The 20,013-nt window shown below is 34.1% G+C and overlaps 2 protein-coding genes across 2 annotated transcripts; one reads left to right on the top strand and one right to left on the bottom strand.

The window, feature by feature from the left end:
* Nucleotides 1-13,959: 13,959 nt before the first annotated feature.
* On the bottom strand, nt 13,960-14,964 carry LOC141677665 (uncharacterized). The gene is made up of 2 exons (XM_074483675.1): nt 14,853-14,964; nt 13,960-14,751 (listed from the first exon to the last, which is right to left on the bottom strand). Exons 1-2 carry the CDS (start codon nt 14,853-14,855, stop codon nt 13,960-13,962), a joined length of 795 nt encoding a protein of 264 aa, XP_074339776.1. The 5' UTR covers nt 14,856-14,964.
* A 1,188-nt stretch (nt 14,965-16,152) lies between these two features.
* LOC141677662 (uncharacterized) lies at nt 16,153-18,603 on the top strand. Its single transcript, XM_074483673.1, has 2 exons — nt 16,153-17,299; nt 17,405-18,603. Exons 1-2 carry the CDS (start codon nt 16,153-16,155, stop codon nt 18,601-18,603), a joined length of 2,346 nt encoding a protein of 781 aa, XP_074339774.1.
* The last annotated feature ends 1,410 nt before the right edge of the window (nt 18,604-20,013 follow it).

The following is a 20,013-nucleotide window of genomic DNA, read 5'->3' as shown; positions in this document are numbered from 1 at the left end:
TCAAATAAAAAACACATTGTACTAAACAAGTAAGACAGATCGATATCAAATAAAAAAACCCTAGTTTCAGTTCCCTGATTACAATCAACAAACAAAACATTATAGATAAAAACAACGTTCATTATAGGAATATGTATCTACCTTGATACTGTTATAATCCTTCGTCTCTTTGCGTGGGGGCTTATGGTTTATAGCAAAGATCGTTCGAAATATATAGGCATCGAATTCGACTAAATTCAATTCAAATTCAAATATAAGATTTATTCAACTGGCTGAGGTTCAACTACTTTTTGACTGAGGTTCAGGAACTCCCGGAAAAAAACATTCGAATTATTGGCGGATAGTAATAATCATATTTTCATTAATCACAATCAATTTACAAATTCAAATTTAGGTACAAACAATCAATCAATCATCAATCAATATAATAATAATAATAATAATAATAATAATAATAATAATAATAATAATAATATATAAAGGAAAACCCCCGGGAGCTCCAAAATCATCTGAAAATTATCTATCTATTTTTCTAGAACTACTCTATTTTATTTCAATAAAATTAAATTTACATATATACATTCGAATTAATAGGGAATGTAATAAATTTTTAGAAGTCAATCCTATATAGAATTTGTTTATTCGAAATAATAGGGAAGATTAAAAATATTTACAAAGTCAATCCTATGTAGAATTTGTTTGTTCGAATTATCTTAATAATCTTTATATATATAAAGGAAAACCCCCGGGAGCTCCAAATTCGTTTGAAAACTATTTTTCTATTTTTCTAGAGCTCCTCAATTTTAATTCAATTAAATAAATTTTATTTTATACATTAAACAATTCTCTGCATGCAAAAGAGTCAGGAAAGACCCATTATCATGGAAGTTAAAAGGGGCGGATAGACCATCGATGTACAAATCTTTAAAATTGTTTATCAGAACCTTATTTTTTTATTTAATTTTGCAGGACGTTGGCTCTTGAGTGTATATAAAGATATCCAATACAATATTCTTTATATGTAGAGGTTTGCATCTGTTTATTTTTTTAATATTTAAATACTTTTTTTCTAAATTATAATATTTTTTTTATTAGTATTGTATTTGACGAGAGGACGGCTCAACCTAAATTTTATCTAAATCATAATATATTTTTTTATTAGTATTGTGTTTGTCGGAGGACGGATCAAACTAAATCTTATCTACATTTAAATAAATTTTTCATTAGTATTGTGTTTGATGGGAATGCGACACAAACTAAATTTCATCTTAATTTTAATGATTTTTTCATTAGAATTGTGTTTGACGGGAGGGCAATTCAAACTAATTTTTATCTAAATCATAATAAATTTCTAATAGTATTATGTTTGACGGGAGAGCGGATCAAACCAATTTTTATTTATATATTATAATATTAGTTTATATTAGAATTTATCTAATTAATATTTTTCTATTACAATAGGCGCCGTCCTAACAAAACCTCATAATTATGAGGTTATTATCGACTTATGAAGATGTGATATAAATTGGTATGATGAAGAAAAATGACGCCACTTTGTTATGTTAGGTATATTATAACATGTGTCGGCCTAACAAAGCGTGACACAAAATGAGCAATAATAATTATGATTAATTATTTTTTTAGTTATAGTTCATGTTTTTCTTAAATAACATTCCTATTAAATTTTTTAAGATTTTTTAGGGCCGCTGCGCAGCGCGGCTTTGTCGACTAGTATATAATATATATAAAGGAAAACCCCCGCAACTCCAAAATCGTCTGAAAATTATTTATCTATTTTTCTATAGCTCCTCTATTTTATTTCAATAAAATTAAATTTCCTTATATACATTCGAGTTAATAGGGAATATAATAAATTTTTAGAAGTCAATCATATTTAGAATTTGTTTATTCGAAATAATAGGGAAGATTATAAATATTTACAAAGTCAATCCTATTTAGCATTTGTTTATTCGAATTATTAGGGAAAATAATAAACATTTAGAAGTTATTTATATATTTTTCTAGAGTTTCTCTATTTTAATTCAATAAAATTAAATTTTCTTATATACTTCCGAATTAATAAGGAACGTAATAAATATTTAGAAGTCAATCATATTTAGGATTTGTTAATTCGAATTAATAGGGAAGATAATACATATTAATAGGGAAAATAATAAATATTTTGCAGTCAATCCTATTTAGAATTTGTTAATTCGAATTAATAGGAAGATAATAAATATTTAAAAGTCAATCATATTTAGAATTTATTTATTCGAATTAGTAGGGAAGATAATAAATATTTAGAAGTCGATTTTATTTAAAATTTTATGTAGAATTAAAAATATTTAGATTTTTGACGGTAGGGCGGCTCAAACTAAATTTTACCTAAATCATAATAAAATTTTAATAAATATTTAGAAGTCAATCATATTTAGAATTTGTTTATTCAAATTAATAGGGAAAATAATAAATATTTTGGAGTCAATCCTATTTAGAATTTGTTAATTCGAATTAATAGGAAAATAATAAATATTTAGAAGTAAATCATGTTTAGAATTTATTTATTCGAATTAGTAGGGATAATAATAAATATTTAGAAGTGAATTTTATTTTAAATTTTATGTAGAATTAAAAATATTTAGATTCTTGACTATAGGGCGGCTCAAACTAAACTTTACCTAAATCATATAAAATTTTAATATTATTGTGTTTGACGGGAGACCGGCTCAAACTAATTTTTATTTAAATTATAATATCAGTTTATATTAGAATTTATCTAACTAATCTTTTTTTTATTACAACAGGTGTCGGCCTAATAAAATATCATAATTAGTACGATTATTATCGACTTATGAAGACGTGATATAAACTGGTATCACGAAGAAAAACTTACGCCATTTTGGTATTTTATGTATATTATAACATGTGTCGGCCTAACAAAACGTGACAAAAAATGAGCAATAATTATGAATAATAATTTTATTATTATAGTTCATGTTTTCTTAAATAATTTTCCTATTAAATTTTTTAAGAATTTTTTTTGGGCCGCTGCGCAGCGCGGCTTTGTCGACCAGTACTTATATAAAGGAGAAGACGCAAGCGTTTAGGTGTCGTCGTCTCATTCTAATTTTTTAATTTTCTCAATTTTTTGAGTAAATAAATATGAAAACTACAATTACCATATATTCTCCTAAAGTTTCTACAAAAACTTCTATTAAAAATTTTGAAATCAACTTACCATCATAATATTCTCCTAAAACTTCCTCTTTCTATTTAAAACAACTTACTATCTTAATATTCTCCTAAATTTCTTTTTAAAACTATTTCTCCTCTTTTTTCTTAAATCAACTTAATATATTATGTTTTCCTAAAATTTTCCTTTTAATTTTTTACCCTACAAAATATCATAAGGACAAATATCTATAAATATATAGTATCTCAAAATTTTTTAAAATCATTATATCATCATATTATTATATACTTACACAAATGAGAAGACGAGAGCAGTGAGGTTGTGACTCTCATATCGTTTCAATCTATTTTTGTAATTTTCTCAAATTTTAAATTATTAAAGAGAAAAAATATTACATTGATTAATGACAAATGCATAATATAATTTTGTGATAATTTTTTTGAATAATGAGAGAGCGGCTCATTGGACTAAAAATGATTAACGAGACAACGACTTTTTAATTTTTTTGATTTATTGTATGTATTTATTATTTATAATTTCGGAATGACCAAGATCAGATAAGAAATATATATAAATATATATATATATATATATATATATATATATATATAATAAAGATAGAATGTTATATTAGAAGGCCGTTACGAAACGCGGCTTAATAAACTAGTATTCAATAATCAAAATTCAAACATATTATTCGGCTAAATTCAAAATTCCAAACACAAATCAGGGTGAGAAACGGGTTTCAAGGTATTTTCAAGATTTTCAATTTAAAATGTTATAAAAATTATGGATTTGATTTGATTGTATATAGCTATATATATGGATTAAACTATGTATATCCATATTTGTATCAAATTTCAAATATATATATGGATTTCACTTAAGTTGGAATTTTATTTAATATTAAAATATTTTATATTTTATACATTAAAATATATATTATTATTTATTTTAATGTAATAAAATATGTAATATGTTTTATAATATACTAGCTTACGGCCCGTGCGATGCACGGGTCTTGGTTAATATTTATATATTTTTATTTTTATTTTATATAATTTTATTAAAATTCTATATACATAATTATATACTAAATAATGATTATATAATTATGATTTTAGTGTTTATAATTTCAAGTTAAGTTTATAATAATATAAATAGTATATAATAAATGAGATTATATTCATAAATAATAATGTAAATGTTTGTTGTTGGTGGAGTGCGAACCTGAAAACTTATATGTATCCTTATAAATAATAATATAAATATTTATTGTTGACGGGATTCAAACCTGAGAACTTATATGTATATTTATAAATAATAATATAAATGTTTGTTATCGACGGGATTCGAACGTGAGACCTTGTGTAGCGTATTTTTTAGTATTCAGATCCAATGACTCTGATTATTTGATGAAAAAGATCCGATGGTCGTGATGGAAAGGTATAACCAAAATGAGTGTTAACCAAATTACAAATTATACCTCATTCCAGTTATTATAGTATAGTATAGATAATATCGGGGTATTTTACCGGAATATTCATTTTGAACTTGAAATGTTCAAAATATCTAAAGACGCGAATTTATGTCCTAAATATCCATTGAATACGTATTTGGGATCATATTCAACCTAAATTTTAAAAAGGTCCACGCATGCTGAACAAATTAAAAAAAACAGTATAAACATGCTAGATATACATAATCGATGGGTGTGGGTGTTGTAGGGGAACTTTCCGTCAAATGATATTTTGTGCACATAGGTTAGCTTGCCCCGGCTCGCCCTGACGGCTGACTTGCCTAATTGAACATATGAAACCGGCTCGTATCGGACCGAGTTGATATCGACATGAATCGTAACAGTAATACAGCCGCACACAAGTTTGTATTTCATGATGTAATGAAAGAAAGTATCTATATAGCTACTATTAGAGACAGAATAACATGACATGCAACAGTTTATTATATACTCTACTGTGTGCATACTAATAAAGTGTGATTGATGAGTTGTAAAAATTTTATTGGTGGAGATTTTTTTACATGTAGGGGATCCATAATTATTAATGAGTTATTCATCAATATTCTCATCAATAACTAACTCTTCGCATGTGCCCATGACACACACTAGAAAAATCCTATTATATAAAGTAGATCATAAAGTTGTGTACTTAAACTCAGTATCGGAGATCGTAAAGCATAATGTTTTATATTGTTATTCTTATAATTGTTAGGGTAACCGACTTATCTAAAATTTTAAAATGTTATTTATATTCTAACAAAGAATAGATAATTCATTCTATGCAAAATAGCCCTGTAACTTTCAGCGCATCCCAAGAGCTAAATTCTTTTACAAGTTTTACAACTCATCAGGGTTAGTATTGAAATAACCTGAAATAAATTTAACCATGAATACATGAACACATGAACTTGAAATATATAACTAGCAGCTCCAAAACACATGCAATCATAATTAACAACTGTAATATTTATACAAATATTTATACAAAGGATTTTTCTAGTGATACCAAAGTTTTGTTGGTTTAATCTAAACTAAATAAACTGTTCTTGTCTGATTGTTCAACTGGGTCGTGTGATATGACTTGGTATGCAACGTCTTTGAGAGTTTGTAGGATTCTAGTGGAATAAAGATAGGTGGTGGAGAATTTGTAGGTAGCAGTTTGTGTTAGTTCCTAGTTTGTAGCAGTAGTTTTTTTTTGCTTTATATTTCCTTCTGTAATTCAGTATCATCTCAATGAGACTAGTTTTGAGTTCTCACGTTCTTGTTTTCTCAGTTTAATACATAAACACCTATATCTATATATTACTCTAAGTCACATATATACATCTGGGAGCTATATTGCAGAACCTGTGTCTATATTGTGGTATCAGAGCTAAGGAGATATTAAAGGTGTCTTAAGTAACCGCGATGGAAACAGGAAACAAGCTGAAAGAAGGGGGCGTCGGCCTTAATTACCCGATACTGTCAAGAAGTAATTACACATCCTGGGCTCTAAAAATGAAGGTCTTCATGCAGGCCCAGAATGTGTGGGAGGCAATAGAACCCAAAGATCAAAACACTAAGGTGGATGACAGAAAAGACAGGGTTGCATTGGCAGTTATTTACCAAGGATTACCTGAGGACATACTACTGTCTATAGCAAATAAACGGACAGCCAAGGAGGTCTGGGTAGCCTTGAAAACAATGTGCCTCGGTGCAGACCGTGTCAAGAAAGCAAAGGTGCAGACGCTTAAAGGAGAATTCGAGATAATGGAGATGAAAGACACTGAGACGTTGGATGATTTCTGCATGAAACTAAGTGGAATTGTGACAAACATTAGAGCATTGGGAGAGGAGGTCCAGGAGACTTATGTTGTAAAAAAATTGCTAAGGGCAGTGCCACAAAGATTTCTGCAAATTGCTTCAACACTTGAGCAATTTGGAGATTTGGAGACAATGACGATTGAAGAAGCAGTAGGTTCCCTCAAGGCTCATGAGGAGCGTCTACGAGGAAAAACACAATGCAGCAATGGTCAGTTAATGCTTACAGAAGATGAATGGCTCAAGAGAGAAACCGAAGGAAAACTCCTACTCCAGAGAAGAGTGGGAAAAGAGAACAACTCAGAAAAATAGAAGCGGTGGTAATTCATGGCGTGGCAAAGACGGGCGTAATGGATTCAAGGACAAGAGCCAAGTGAAATGCTTTAACTGCAATGTATATGGTCACTATGCAGCAGATTGTAGGAGACCATCACGACGAGAAAAGGGAAACAAGGTTGAAGAGGTTAACATATCACAAACCCAGGATGAAGAACCGACACTTCTAATGGCAAAGTGTGAAGAGAAACAAGACGGTATCATGCTGTTGAATGAGACGAATACGGTGCCAAAGCTGGGATCAGTCAAAGATAAGAGAGACTCTAACGTCTGGTATCTCGACAATGGGGCAAGTAATCACATGACGGGTACGCGATCAAAGTTTAAGGAGCTCGATGATAGGGTAACTGGTTGTGTGCGGTTTGGTGATGGTTCTTCTGTTGAGATTAGAGGAAAGGGAATTGTATCATTCAAATGCAAAAATGGGGAAGAGAAATTACTAACAGAGGTATACTACATCCCGAATCTTTGTAATAATATTATAAGCCTAGGCCAATTATCAGAAGAGGGGAATAGAGTTGTGATACATGGTACTTATTTATGGGTTTATGATGAGTATAATAAACTAGTGATGAAGGTCAAAAGGTCGGGAAATAGACTGTACAAAATTATTATTGAGAATAGCAACGAAACTTGCTTGCTGACCAAAGCGAATGAAGAAGCGTGGCTATGGCACTCCCGTTTGGGACACATAAATTTTCCAGCAATGACTCTGATGTTCAAAGATAATATGGCAAGGAATTTTCCAGTAATTATTCAACCAAAAGAGGTTTGCACAGGGTGTTTGATGGCCAAGCAAGTGAGAAAATCCTTTCCTGCTAAAGCAAACTACAGAGCCAAACAAGTACTAGAGCTAGTTCATTGTGATTTGTGTGGTCCTATAATGCCGGAGACACCAAGGGAGAATAAGTATATTTTTCTTTTGGTTGATGATTATAGCAGATTCATGTGGGTATATTTACTGAAAAGCAAAGATGAAGTACTTGATGCGTTCAAGAAGTTCCGTGCACAAGTAGAAGATGGGCCAGAAAAGAGAGTGAAGACACTACGCACATATAATGGAGGTGAATTCTGTTCAAGCCAATTTAAATTTTATTGTGAAAATGCAGGGATAAATCGACATTACACGGCTCCCTACACACCCCAACAAAATGGGGTAGTGGAGAGACGTAATCGTACCGTGGTTTCCATGGCCAGGAGTTTGATGAAGGAGATGCGGTTGCCATCATTTTTCTGGGGTGAATCTGTCAGGCATGCTATCTATCTGCTCAATCGATTGCTTACTCGTGCTCTGTCAAAACAAACCCCGTATGAAGTTTGGACATGTGTGAAGCCCAGTCTTAGCCATATTCGAGTCTTCGGATGTGTTGCACATATGAAGATTCCAAATACACAACTAAGAAAATTGGATGATCGTAGCAAATCGGTTATTAACCTCGGGAAAGAGCCTGGTACTAAAGCGTACCATTTGTACGACCCGGAATCAAAACAACTCCACGTTAGTCGTGATGTGGTTTTTGAAGAAAAGAAAGTATGGCCTTGGGAAAAACAACAGGAAGAAGTCACAGTGGCCCAACAGAGCTATTTTACGGTACCTGATTTTGAACCAGAAAGTACAGAACAAAATGATGAAGTAGAAGGGTTTGGGACTCCATCAAGTGTTAGTACAAGCAATGGAAGTGACTCGAGTGGTCAGGAATCAAGAGGAAGTGTGTCAACTGAAGTATCAAGTGGGGAGAGTTCTCAAAGCGACAGTGAACCTCGAAGGTTCAGATTACTCAGTGACATATATAATGATGCAGAAGAGGTAAAACTCGGCGAAGAATTGTTTCTCATGGGCATAGATGAGCCTGTTAACTATGAGCAGGCATGCAAGAAGAAGGAGTGGAAAACCGCAATGGAAAAGGAGATCGAATCCATAGAGAACAACAATACGTGGAAACTAACTGAACTCCCTCCAGGAAGCAAAGCTATTGATTTGAAGTGGATCTATAAATTGAAAAAGGATACAAATGGAATTGTGGTCAAGCATAAAGCAAGGCTTGTAGCAAAGGGGTACGTTCAAGTACATGGTGTAGACTTTGAAGAGATATTTGCTCCGGTTACACGAATGGAAACAGTTCGCTTGATTCTGGCCTTGTCAGCTAAACATGGATGAGAGGTTCACCATTTAGATGTTAAGTCAACATTTCTTAATGGTGTGTTAGACGAGGTTGTGTATGTATCGCAACCTGAAGGGTTTGTTAAAGAGGGTCAGGAATATATGGTGTATCGATTGTATAAAGCTTTGTATGGACTTCGACAGGCTCCTCGTGCATGGTATGCAAAGCTTAGTCGTTGTTTAGAAGAAATGGGTTTGACTAGATGCCCGTATGAGCATGCTGTGTATACGAAGAAGGAAGGAAATGAATCTCTGATTGTGGCAGTGTATGTCGATGACTTATTAATAACCAGCACAAGCACGAGCATCATTGAACGCTTTAAGAAGGAAATGGGTACTCATTTTGACATGAGTGATTTGGGTAAGCTTGCATATTATCTGGGTATTGAAGTGCAGCAAAGTGGGGGTCTTATAAAGCTGAAACAAACTGCATATGCTAAGAAAATGCTCGAAAAGGCAGGTTTAAATGACTGCAATCCGACTAAATATCCTATGGATCCCAAGTTATTGATCACAAAAGATGAGGGAGGAGTAGCAGTGAATTCCACGGAGTTTAAGAGTTTGGTTGGAGGTCTTCGCTACATGGTGCACACTCGCCCAGATCTGGCGTATGCTGTAGGAATTGTGAGTCGCTTCATGGAAAGGCCAACACAAATGCACCTTAATGCAGTTAAGCGTATTTTGCGATACGTAAAAGGTACACTGAATTACGGACTGGTTTACTCAAAGGATAGCAAGAATAACATGATCTCTGGGTATTCTGATAGCGACCACGGTGGGAACCTGGAGGATAGGAAGAGTACTGCAGGAATGGCATTTTATTTGAATGAATGTCTGATCTCGTGGGTCTCTCAAAAACAGAAGTGTGTTGCTCTATCTTCATGCGAGGCAGAATTTAAGGCAGCCACTGCGGCAGCATGTCAGGGGATATGGCTTCATAATTTGCTGGGAAACATTACAGATAATATTATTGGTCCGGTGGTTCTGTATGTTGATAACAGGTCAGCTATAGATTTGGCAAAAAACCCTGTTTTTCATGGTCGTTCCAAGCATATTGACATCCGTTATCACTTCATTAGAGAGTGTGTGGAACGAGGTGAGATTGTGATCAAGCATGTCCACACTGGAGAGCAGAAAGCAGATGTTCTTACCAAAGCTTTGTCCATTGTTAAGTTCGAAAGGATGTGCAGGCTTTTGGGAGTTAAAGATTTAGCTCAAGTAGTTTAGATTAGGGAGGTGTTTGTTGGTTTAATCTAAACTAAATAAACTGTTCTTGTCTGATTGTTCAACTGGGTCGTGTGCCATGACTTGGTATGCAACGTCTTTGAGAGTTTGTAGGAGTCTAGTGGAATAAAGATAGATGGTGGAGAATTTGTAGGTAGCAGTTTGTGTTAGTTCCTAGTTTGTAGCCGTAGTTTTGTTTTGCTTTATATTTCCTTCTGTAATTCAGTATCATCTCAATGAGACTAGTTTTGAGTTCTCACGTTCTTGTTTTCTCAGTTTAATACATAAACACCTATATCTATATATTACTCTAAGTCACATATATACATCTGGGAGCTATATTGCAGAACCTGTGTCTATAAGTTTACACATCTGATTATAAAAATTTCACCAAATACATAAACACGTGTTTAATTATGCAGTTTTAACTCTCAAGTTAACGATAATCAGAGACGCATCTTGGTCACTAAAAGAAAGTTGAATTTGCAGCAAATACAAATAACTATCATTCACTAATTGATAACTGTTGTGATTACATCACATATGTCACGAACCAGGGCACCAAACCACTAAAATGATCAAATATTTTATATCACATTATTAATTACAAGTAAAATTGAAATAAAAGGATGCGGATAGAAGCAGCCAGTGAGGTATAAACTGCTGTCATTCTGTGTCCTAGCAAAGAGCCAAAGGCAAGATGTTCCCCTTGTAAATTTATATCAGAAAGCCTATCTCATCTATCAAATCTTTAAAATTTATTATTCAACTCTTCAAGATTTTATATTTTATATCTTTGTTCCGAATGTTAACATCACTTGATTCTAAAGGATTTCAATATCTAGGAACATGCTTATGCAGTGGATAAAGAAGTGATCTTGTTAGATGAGACCCTAGTGCAACAGCTCCTCTTTCTAGTTGGTTAAACAATGATTTTGTTTATCTCACTCTCAATTTGGTTTAAGATTTTCTTGACATGCAAACTATTACTTTGTTTATCTCACTTTCAACATGATCTATGTTTGTCTAAATATGCAGTCAAGTAACATGTCACAACTGGTCAAGGCTATCTGCATGATTCTGGATAAGTGATACTATTGAATATCTGATTCCTAACAAGACTAGATCTAGTGACCAAGTGACACTTGCTTTTTCAAATAAATATAGTTCAGTAAAGCGATTGTACAAAACACCTTAACTTACATCGACACTCGACAATTTCTATGCTATGCTATGAGAGTAGTCAGCCCATATTCCTATTTAACAAAACATAAAGGTTGTATTTGAAATGCGAGATAAATACACCTGACACTACAATTTAGTCTTACATTCTGCTAGAGTATCTCCGGATCCCGGGAGCAGGTACCATGTCGTCTTTGAGTCGGGAACTAGTTTTCCTGATACAGCAATTCTTGGACGAGGAGAAATTCAAAGATACCGTTCATAAGTAAGTTATTTAGCATATCTTATCTTAGATTTTCGGCTCTATCCTGTTGTTAATTTATTATATTTTTCAATGTAGGATCTTATATAAATTTGTTCGATGGATGTGCAACTTATTTTTTTCAGTTTTGTAAATTGTTATGTGTATTAGTCCTTCTTCAAGACAAAAATCGAAGTCTTCAGGTTTCAAGAACTGCTTAGATTAGACTTGTTTAGTTCATTTGTTATGTTCCAATTTTATATAGTCAATCATTGATCATATTAAGAAAAACATAAGATGAAAAGATTTGAACTATCTGGCACTAGCATAGTTGGAATCTTGATGTAGTTGGAAGGACTAATCATTCTATTTGATGTAGTTGCCGGCCTCACTTTAACTGGCTACTTGGAATTTGGAATAACTAAGGGAGGCGAAAAGTATGGTAATGAGGGTCTGTCATTTGGAAATGGTGAAGTTGTTGAATCGGATAAAGCAGTTGTTGCTGCTGATGATGCGCGGTGTTCAAAAACTGGAGTGTCGATTCTTGGACAGGGTGGACATGCTGTTGATGCTGCAGTAGCAACTGCTTTGTGCCTAGGTGTTGTTAATGCAATGGCTAGTGGGATTGGTGGTGGAGGTTTTATGGTTGTTCGGTCTTCAGCAACTTCACGAACAGAGGCAATCAATATGAGGGAGAATGCTCCTATAGCTTCTTGTCATTTGGAAATGGTGAAGTTGTTGAATCGGATAAAGCAGTTGTTGCTGCTGCTGATGATGCGCGGTGTTCAAAAACTGGAGTGTCGATTCTTGGACAGGGTGGACATGCTGTTGATGCTGCAGTAGCAACTGCTTTATGCCTAGGTGTTGTTAATGCAATGGCTAGTGGGATTGGTGGTGGAGGTTTTATGGTTGTTCGGTCTTCAGCAACTTCACGAACAAAGGCAATCAATATGAGGGAGACTGCTCCTATAGCTTCTTCCCAGGTTATTGGAATGTTAAGTTTCTGTTATAGCATTTATTTGGTAAACCAGATTTTTTGTTACCAGTGATGATGATAATTACCTCAAACCAATTACCGGAGGCTCTTCAATGGTCTTGTAGTATTATGGCATTGTGATTAATTTGTGTATTTTTCAATTCATAGATGAACTTGTAAATTTGTAAAAATATTTAGTTTGTTGATGAATGTATACGTGTCCAGGTTTACTCTCTTTATAGTAATGCAAGAGCTGCAAAATGCGGTCTCCATGAAATGGAGATTGCATTTTGCAGCTTTGTATTACTATAAAGAGAGTACACTTTGATTTGTATGTATTTATCGCCAAACTTTTAGTTTAATAGTTGAACTCGTCCATTTGAGCTAGTATTTTTGGTTTTTGATTTGGTTCATGATTTTTTGATTGTTAGTTTGTTGGTCGAATGATTCATGGTTTGGAAATTTCTTGGTTAAATGTTTTTGGATCTGTTTTGTGGGGACTTGCATATATGCAAGTCAATTTTTTTTTACCATTACTCAATAGACAACGGTTACTGTCACAATGTGTAAAACAATCATCTAAATAAGGTGTTCAGACAACAAGACACAAGACCGGTTGTTTGAACCTCATTTACCCAACACTACTAATAACCATTGTCTGTGAGTTTTCCTTTTAATAATGGTATGTAAAAACCATTGTTTGATGTTCAATAAGATAAGTGTTATAATAAACACTTGTCTAAATTACACAACATAAGGCCAAAAAATGTAGTCTCACACTACCCTAAGTTAGCTTATTAACAACGGTTTTTGACTGTTATGTGAAAGATTTATGACAACAGTGCAGAATCCGAACTGTTGTCTATCTCGGTAAGAGGATGCCACAAAGACAAGTCTTTCAAAAAACAGCTATAACCGTTGTTCTACATGTACTCCAACAACAGTTTTTCGAGGAAAGGAAATTCACAGTTGTCTACGAATTTGGGGCAACAGTTTTTTTGTCAACCGTTGTTTCATAGGTGTTGTCTGATTGCAAATTTCTTGTAGTGTCTAGTGCCTCAACAATGTGATCCACTGCTTCAAGTTTGTGCTTTGGAATTCAGAAACACAAACAATTAGTATAGATGCATCATCGATGTTAAAACATGCTTTGGAATCCAGGAACATAAGTAAAAAGATATTATATCACTCTGGAAACTTTGTTCACTTAAAATTTAAAACACAAGTAACAAATAGATATAGTGGATAAGGAAAACGAAAGTAATATATAGATATAGTGGAGATAAACAAAAAGAAAAATAAAGAGAGTATCAACCCCTAGTACTCATCATCTTAATATATAGTTCCTTAATCCCCTAGTACACTTCTTAATGGTTCGATTAATTGAGGCTCTATCAGCATCCCAAGTGACTTTTACTTGGATGGTTGGCGCTTCTGGATCATCAAGTTGAATAAATTCCCCTTCTTTTTCAGCATCAAACTCCAATATGGCCGAGTAATCCTCACCATCACAATTGAGTACAATTTGCAAGGAGAGCGTAGTATCCAACGGAACAGCCACACGGGATTTGGATAATGGTATAATTCCATCATCATCATCCACATATACTCCATTATCAGCTTCGGCCAAAAATAGTAAGCTTTGACATATGGGTAGAGACGAGGCTGCGCTGTTGCTGGCAGAAATAACTCCGTAAACATCTTCACAAGCAGAGGTGTCTAACAATTTAACCTCGACTTCTGCTACTGTAGCATTAGGCATCAACCCAAAATAAACTACAACGTCTCCTAACCCATCCCGTGATTCAATTCTTTCATCCCACGACGAAACACAACCGCTAAAGGTTTCTTCCCAGTCTACCATAATAGTGCCTTTGTAGGCACTACGGAAGAGATCAAACTCTATATAGAGAGACGCAGAACGTGGGGTTGGTGATCCAACGTTTACCATTATTGGATCCCTATCTTTAATTGATGGATTCCAGGGCATTACTTCTTGCACATTGTATAGGTACTGAACATGATAATCAGATATCAATTTGATTGTGCCAATTTGATCAATGGGCTTTACTTCATCATTGCCTACGTATCTTATTTGATACACCTCCATTAGGGACGCCTTCGAGACAAAAAAAAACCATGGTTAGCGCGCAACACATAAACGATAAATCAATCTTTGTAAAGAATCGATTAAAGAGTTGTATAGAAAGAAAAACAAACCATATTGCCGGCCTGAGAAAAGGAAAACAACGTAGCTCCGCCTTTGTATTTCAGAATCCAAATCGCTAGGGTTACGGTTGATCGCTTATATTTTTATAAGGGAACAGAAGGGAACAGAAAGTAGGGCTTTGTCACGTAGGGCTTTGTGCCTTTGTCACGTATATATAGCTAATAAAAGATTTTCATGCAAGGCCCAAGGCCCTCGCTCTTGTAGTCCTGTGCCCGATTTTTGTTTGCGGGCACGCGGGTGCCCGATTTTTTATGAGAAGATACTCATTTGTAAGGTTATAAGCCATATTTATCATATCATCAACTTATATTTATGATTTATATTTATTTTTTAATTAAATCTAGAAAAAAATATTTCTTACTTATGATTTTTATTTTATTTTTTAGTTAAATGTAGACAAAAATATTTCTATAAATTGTTACAGACTAAAAGTAATTAAGTCTTATGACGGGTATAACCTTTATTTGAGGTTAGACTAGCGGTCAAATATACGTTTCTTCATTATTACCTTACATAAGTCATACTTGTAAATAAGCCGGACTAAAAACAACCGAAAACCAATATTGATCTCCCGAGGCTTGATTTGCTATTGTTGTATGTTTGAACTCTCGTCGCAGACGATGTATCTCACGCTGTCGTCAGGGGCGGAAGGAGCATAAGACCAGGGGTCACCATGCCCCCCCCAACTTTCCAATTTTCTCTTATTAGTAGTATGTATTCTATGTATAAATTAGCTGTGAGATTTAATTGGGGCCCCCAGATTTATAGCCCATTTATATAGGTATAGATAAATTAAGAAACTGGCCCATATTTTCATATTATATAAGAGCCCAATGGACAAGTCAAATGGGTCCAAAAAGAAAATAAAAATGCATATAACAATAAACAATTCAATTGAATAATTGATGTCACAGACTCACGCCTCTACATTCTACAACTCTGGTTACTCTGCACAAGTTCTAGTCTCCGGGTCGGCGGGTCTGCAGGTAGAAACTTTAAACTTTCAATAATTTCATTACTAATTTGTTATCAATAATCATGTATTCATGTTATGTGTTGTTTGTGGACTGATATTAGTGTAAATATAATCCCTAATAATCATTATTATTTTTATTGATTAAAATTTGGGAATTAGGCTCCTGAAATCTGAATGAGTAATGACTGAATGTATACCGCTTTACTTCCCCTCAGTTTAGCATAATAAAAGTTAAATGTCTTCCTTTATTGATTAGAATTTGGTTATTAACTTATTTGGGAATTATTGTTACTTGTCTGTGGTTACAGTACAGAATGGTAAAATCAACTACAATTGATTCATTTTTCAAAACGAAGAATGTTGAAACTTCTCAAACTCATTCTGTACCTCAATCAGTTGATCAAGGATCCAATGTTCCTGATAATTCTTATAATTTGAATTCTCAAAGTCAGCCTCGAAAGTCTCCAAGAATTGATAAAAATGAAAATGACATCAATTCAATTGAGCGAGATCCAGGATTACGACGCCAAATATGGGATTATCCTATTGAAAAGCGTGATGAAATTCGAAGAGCTTACATCAAATCCGGTCCATATCAAATCGTTCTTTCAAAGTATCCAAGATCAAAAGAAAAACATCCGCGTAGTTTTCAACCATCATGGTTTAAACTATTTCCATTTTGGTTAGAATATTCTCCTACTAAGGATGCTGCTTTCTGTCTTCCGTGTTACTTGTTTCGACCGCAGTATGGGCATTCTGCAATTGATGCATTTACAGTAAATGGTTTTCAATCTTGGAAAAAGGTGAGGGATGGCAAAAATTGTGCATTATTGGCACATATCGGCAAAGATGCATCTTCTTTTCATCGCAACGCTGAACGAGCATGTGACGACCTTATGAATCAATCTGAACATATTGTTCAAAGGTTTGAGAGACATACTGCTGAACAGATTATTCAGAACCGTCTCCGATTGGAAGTTTCAGTCAAAGTAGCCACATGGCTTGCATTTCAGGGATGTGCTTTTAGAGGTCACGATGAGACTAAAGATTCATTAAATAGTGGAAATTTTAACGAATTATTGAAGTTCATAGGCTCTTACAATGATAAAGTAGCAAATGTGTTGGCTAATGCTCCAAAAAATGCAACCTATACATCACCAAGAGTGCAAAAAGAAATTTTACACGTCTTTTCAACCAAAGTAATGAAGGTGATTCGTGATGAAATAGGCGATGCAAAATTTTGTTTGCTCATTGATGAAGCTCGGGATGAATCCAAAAGTGAACAAATGTCTATTGTGTTACGATTTGTTGACAAAGATGGCTATGTGGGAGAAAGGTTCTTTGGTCTTGTTCATGTTAGGGACACTGCAACAATTACATTGAAGGAAGCAATTTATAATGTCTTATCTAGTCACAATCTTGATGTCCAAAATATAAGGGGTCAAGGTTATGACGGTGCAAGTAACATGCGAGGAGAATGGAATGGATTGCAAGCTTTAATTTCACGAGACTGCCCGTATGCTTATTATGTTCATTGTATGGCTCATCGTCTATAATTGGCATTAGTTGCTACTTCAAGAGAAGTTATTCCCGTGCATCACTTTTTCAAAAAGTTGAACATTATAATCAATATTGTTGGAGCCTCGTGTAAGCGCAATGATCAACTGAAAGCTGCCCATGCTTCTAATATTGCTTATTTTTTTCAAAATGATGAGATTCAAAGTGGTAAAGGAAAAAATCAGATTGGTACTTTACAAAGGGCTGGAGATACTCGTTGGAGTTCTTATTTGAAATCTGTTTCCAGTTTGTTGAAAATGTATAGTGCTACATGTGAAGTCTTACTCAATATCATTGATGATGGAGTTACGCCTACTCAACGTGGAGATGCAGACGCAACGTATGAGGCATTAACTTCATTTAAGTTTGTTCTAATTCTGCATATCATGAGGAACATTTTGGATATTACTGATTTTCTTTGTCAAGCTCTACTGAATAAAGCTCAAGACATTTTAAATGTAATGCAACTTGTATCTTCAACTAAGTTGTTAATTCAAAAGTTACGAGATGAAGGATGGGATAAGCTACTATCAGATGTGAAAACTTTTTGTGAATCAGTTAATATTCCAATACCAGACTTAAGCGTTCAATATGTTGCAAGAAAAGGAAGAGCTCGACAACAACAAGACAGATTTACAATTGAGCATCACTATAAGGTCGATATATTTCTTGCCGTGCTAGATTCTCAATTGCAAGAATTGAATATCAGGTTCAATGAACAAACCACAGAGTTGCTTATTTTAGGTACTGCTTTAGATCCAAAAGAGATGCTTATATCGTTTAGGATTGACGCTATTCAAAAGTTGGTACAAAAATTCTATCCACAAGATTTTTCTGAATATGAGATGGCTCAATTAAGGATGCAATTAGAGCATTTTGATCATGAACGACAACATCAAACATTTGGAACATTGTCAACAATTTCAGATCTGTCTCAGTGGTTAAAAAAGACAAAGAAGGCTCACGTGTATCCACTTGTGTATAGAGTGGTAGCTCTTATTTTAACTCTTCCGGTTTCCACAGCTACTACAGAGCGATCATTTTCAGCTATGAGTTTTGTCAAAAACAAGCTTCAGAACAAAATGCATGATGAATATCTCACTGATTGCCCAATATTGTTTATTGAGAAAGAAATTGCTCGTACTATCAATGTAGATTCGATTATATATGATTTTCGTGACTTGAAAGAGCGGAGATCTCTATTTTAATATTTCAAGATTATATGTTCCAAATTTTTTTTATTATGGTCGTCTTATTTTTCTGCCAGATTTTTTATCTAATTTTTTTTATCAGACTAGGTTTTTTATTTTGGCATTACAAGTTGTTGATTGAAATTTGACGAAAAAATGGCAGGATCATACTGGACAAATATACTCAATTGCCTGCTGGTAAAATGGTAAATCTTTTAATTATGTTTTTTTCTTCATTACATTACTTGTCGATGTTAAAAAAAATGTTGGCCCCCCTTTTCATTGAGTCTGCGTCCGCCCCTGGCTGTCGTTCTAGCTTAGCTTGTAGAAGGCGAGTTTCTTTCTCCAGGCGTTCGAGCTCTTCATCAGAGTACATTAGTTCCTCAAGTTCTTCCACCTCCTGTGACTTTATGTGTTCAACCTTCTCCAAGTGTAGGCGCATATCGCTGGAGACTTGCTTATCTTTGATGTTTGAACTCGTCGGCGTTGATTTGGTTTGTACTTGCATTTTCTCGCTGGCGGCTCTGTGACAGTCGGATCCAGCAATTGGTCGTGAATAGCTTACTCTGGTCGAGGAAACAAACGTCTCAGATGTAAGAACGGCTGCTTCTACGGTCCTTGATCGTCATGATACTTTGGAATTGTGGGGATCTCCACCGTGATCTCTGTTAGGAGCACCGGTTCAGCTTCTTGCGGATCGATCTCCTCCACAATCATTGTTTGTTTGGATTTCAGGAATAAATCTCCTTCTGCCTCCAAATGATGTACCCGAATATTTACCAAATATACGAGAATAATATTTAAGGAGGTATTTTCTTTATTCAGTTGTCCAACCCTTATATTCAGTTGTCTAACCCTTACAAATAAGCCTTAACTCCCTTTTTATACGAAAGCCTAAGGGGCTTTTTAGTACAATTAGGCCTAATGTGCCTTTAATTAAATACTATCTATTTATTACAATAAAGTCATCTTGGATCTTTTGCTTTGAGACCATGGTCCAACACTTAGCACTGCATAGTGTATTGCAATGTTTCATTTGAAAGTAAATAAGAAAACTTCATCAGATTCTAAAGTAAAGGTCATATCGCCCCAGAATGGTTTCTCTGCCTAAGTAGTGAAACGACCTGAATTAGTGAGTTTGACAACCTACTTTGTTCAAATTCATGCAAGTATATTATAAAGGAGCTGTGTGTAGGCTCCCCGTCCACAATGTATACTTTCTAGAGGGACAGAGGGAGTACATACTGTTAGATATATTTGATAATGTCATGGCTAATATGTTTTATGTTTAGATTTCAGATCTTATTTGAACAGAACAAATCAGTACTTAACTAATCAGTACTTATACTGGACATCAGAACTTAAGGGATATCAGTACTTATGTTATCAGGAGATAAGCATCAGGAGATAGATATCAGAACTTAAGTG

The sequence above is a fragment of the Apium graveolens genome, chromosome 8, assembly GCF_009905375.1.
Source record: "Apium graveolens cultivar Ventura chromosome 8, ASM990537v1, whole genome shotgun sequence".
Classification (NCBI taxonomy): Eukaryota; Viridiplantae; Streptophyta; class Magnoliopsida; order Apiales; family Apiaceae; genus Apium; species Apium graveolens.
Note: the sequence above shows the minus strand (reverse complement) of the source record. Positions and strands in the feature narration are given on the sequence as shown.

Bases quoted from the DNA above. Each gene is read 5' to 3' on its own strand.
- LOC141677662 (XM_074483673.1), top strand. From the start codon at position 16,153: ATGGTAAAATCAACTACAATTGATTCATTTTTCAAAACGAAGAATGTT. The intron at 17,300-17,404 runs GTAACATGCGAG...AATTGGCATTAG, and splicing joins TCAAGGTTATGACGGTGCAA to TTGCTACTTCAAGAGAAGTT.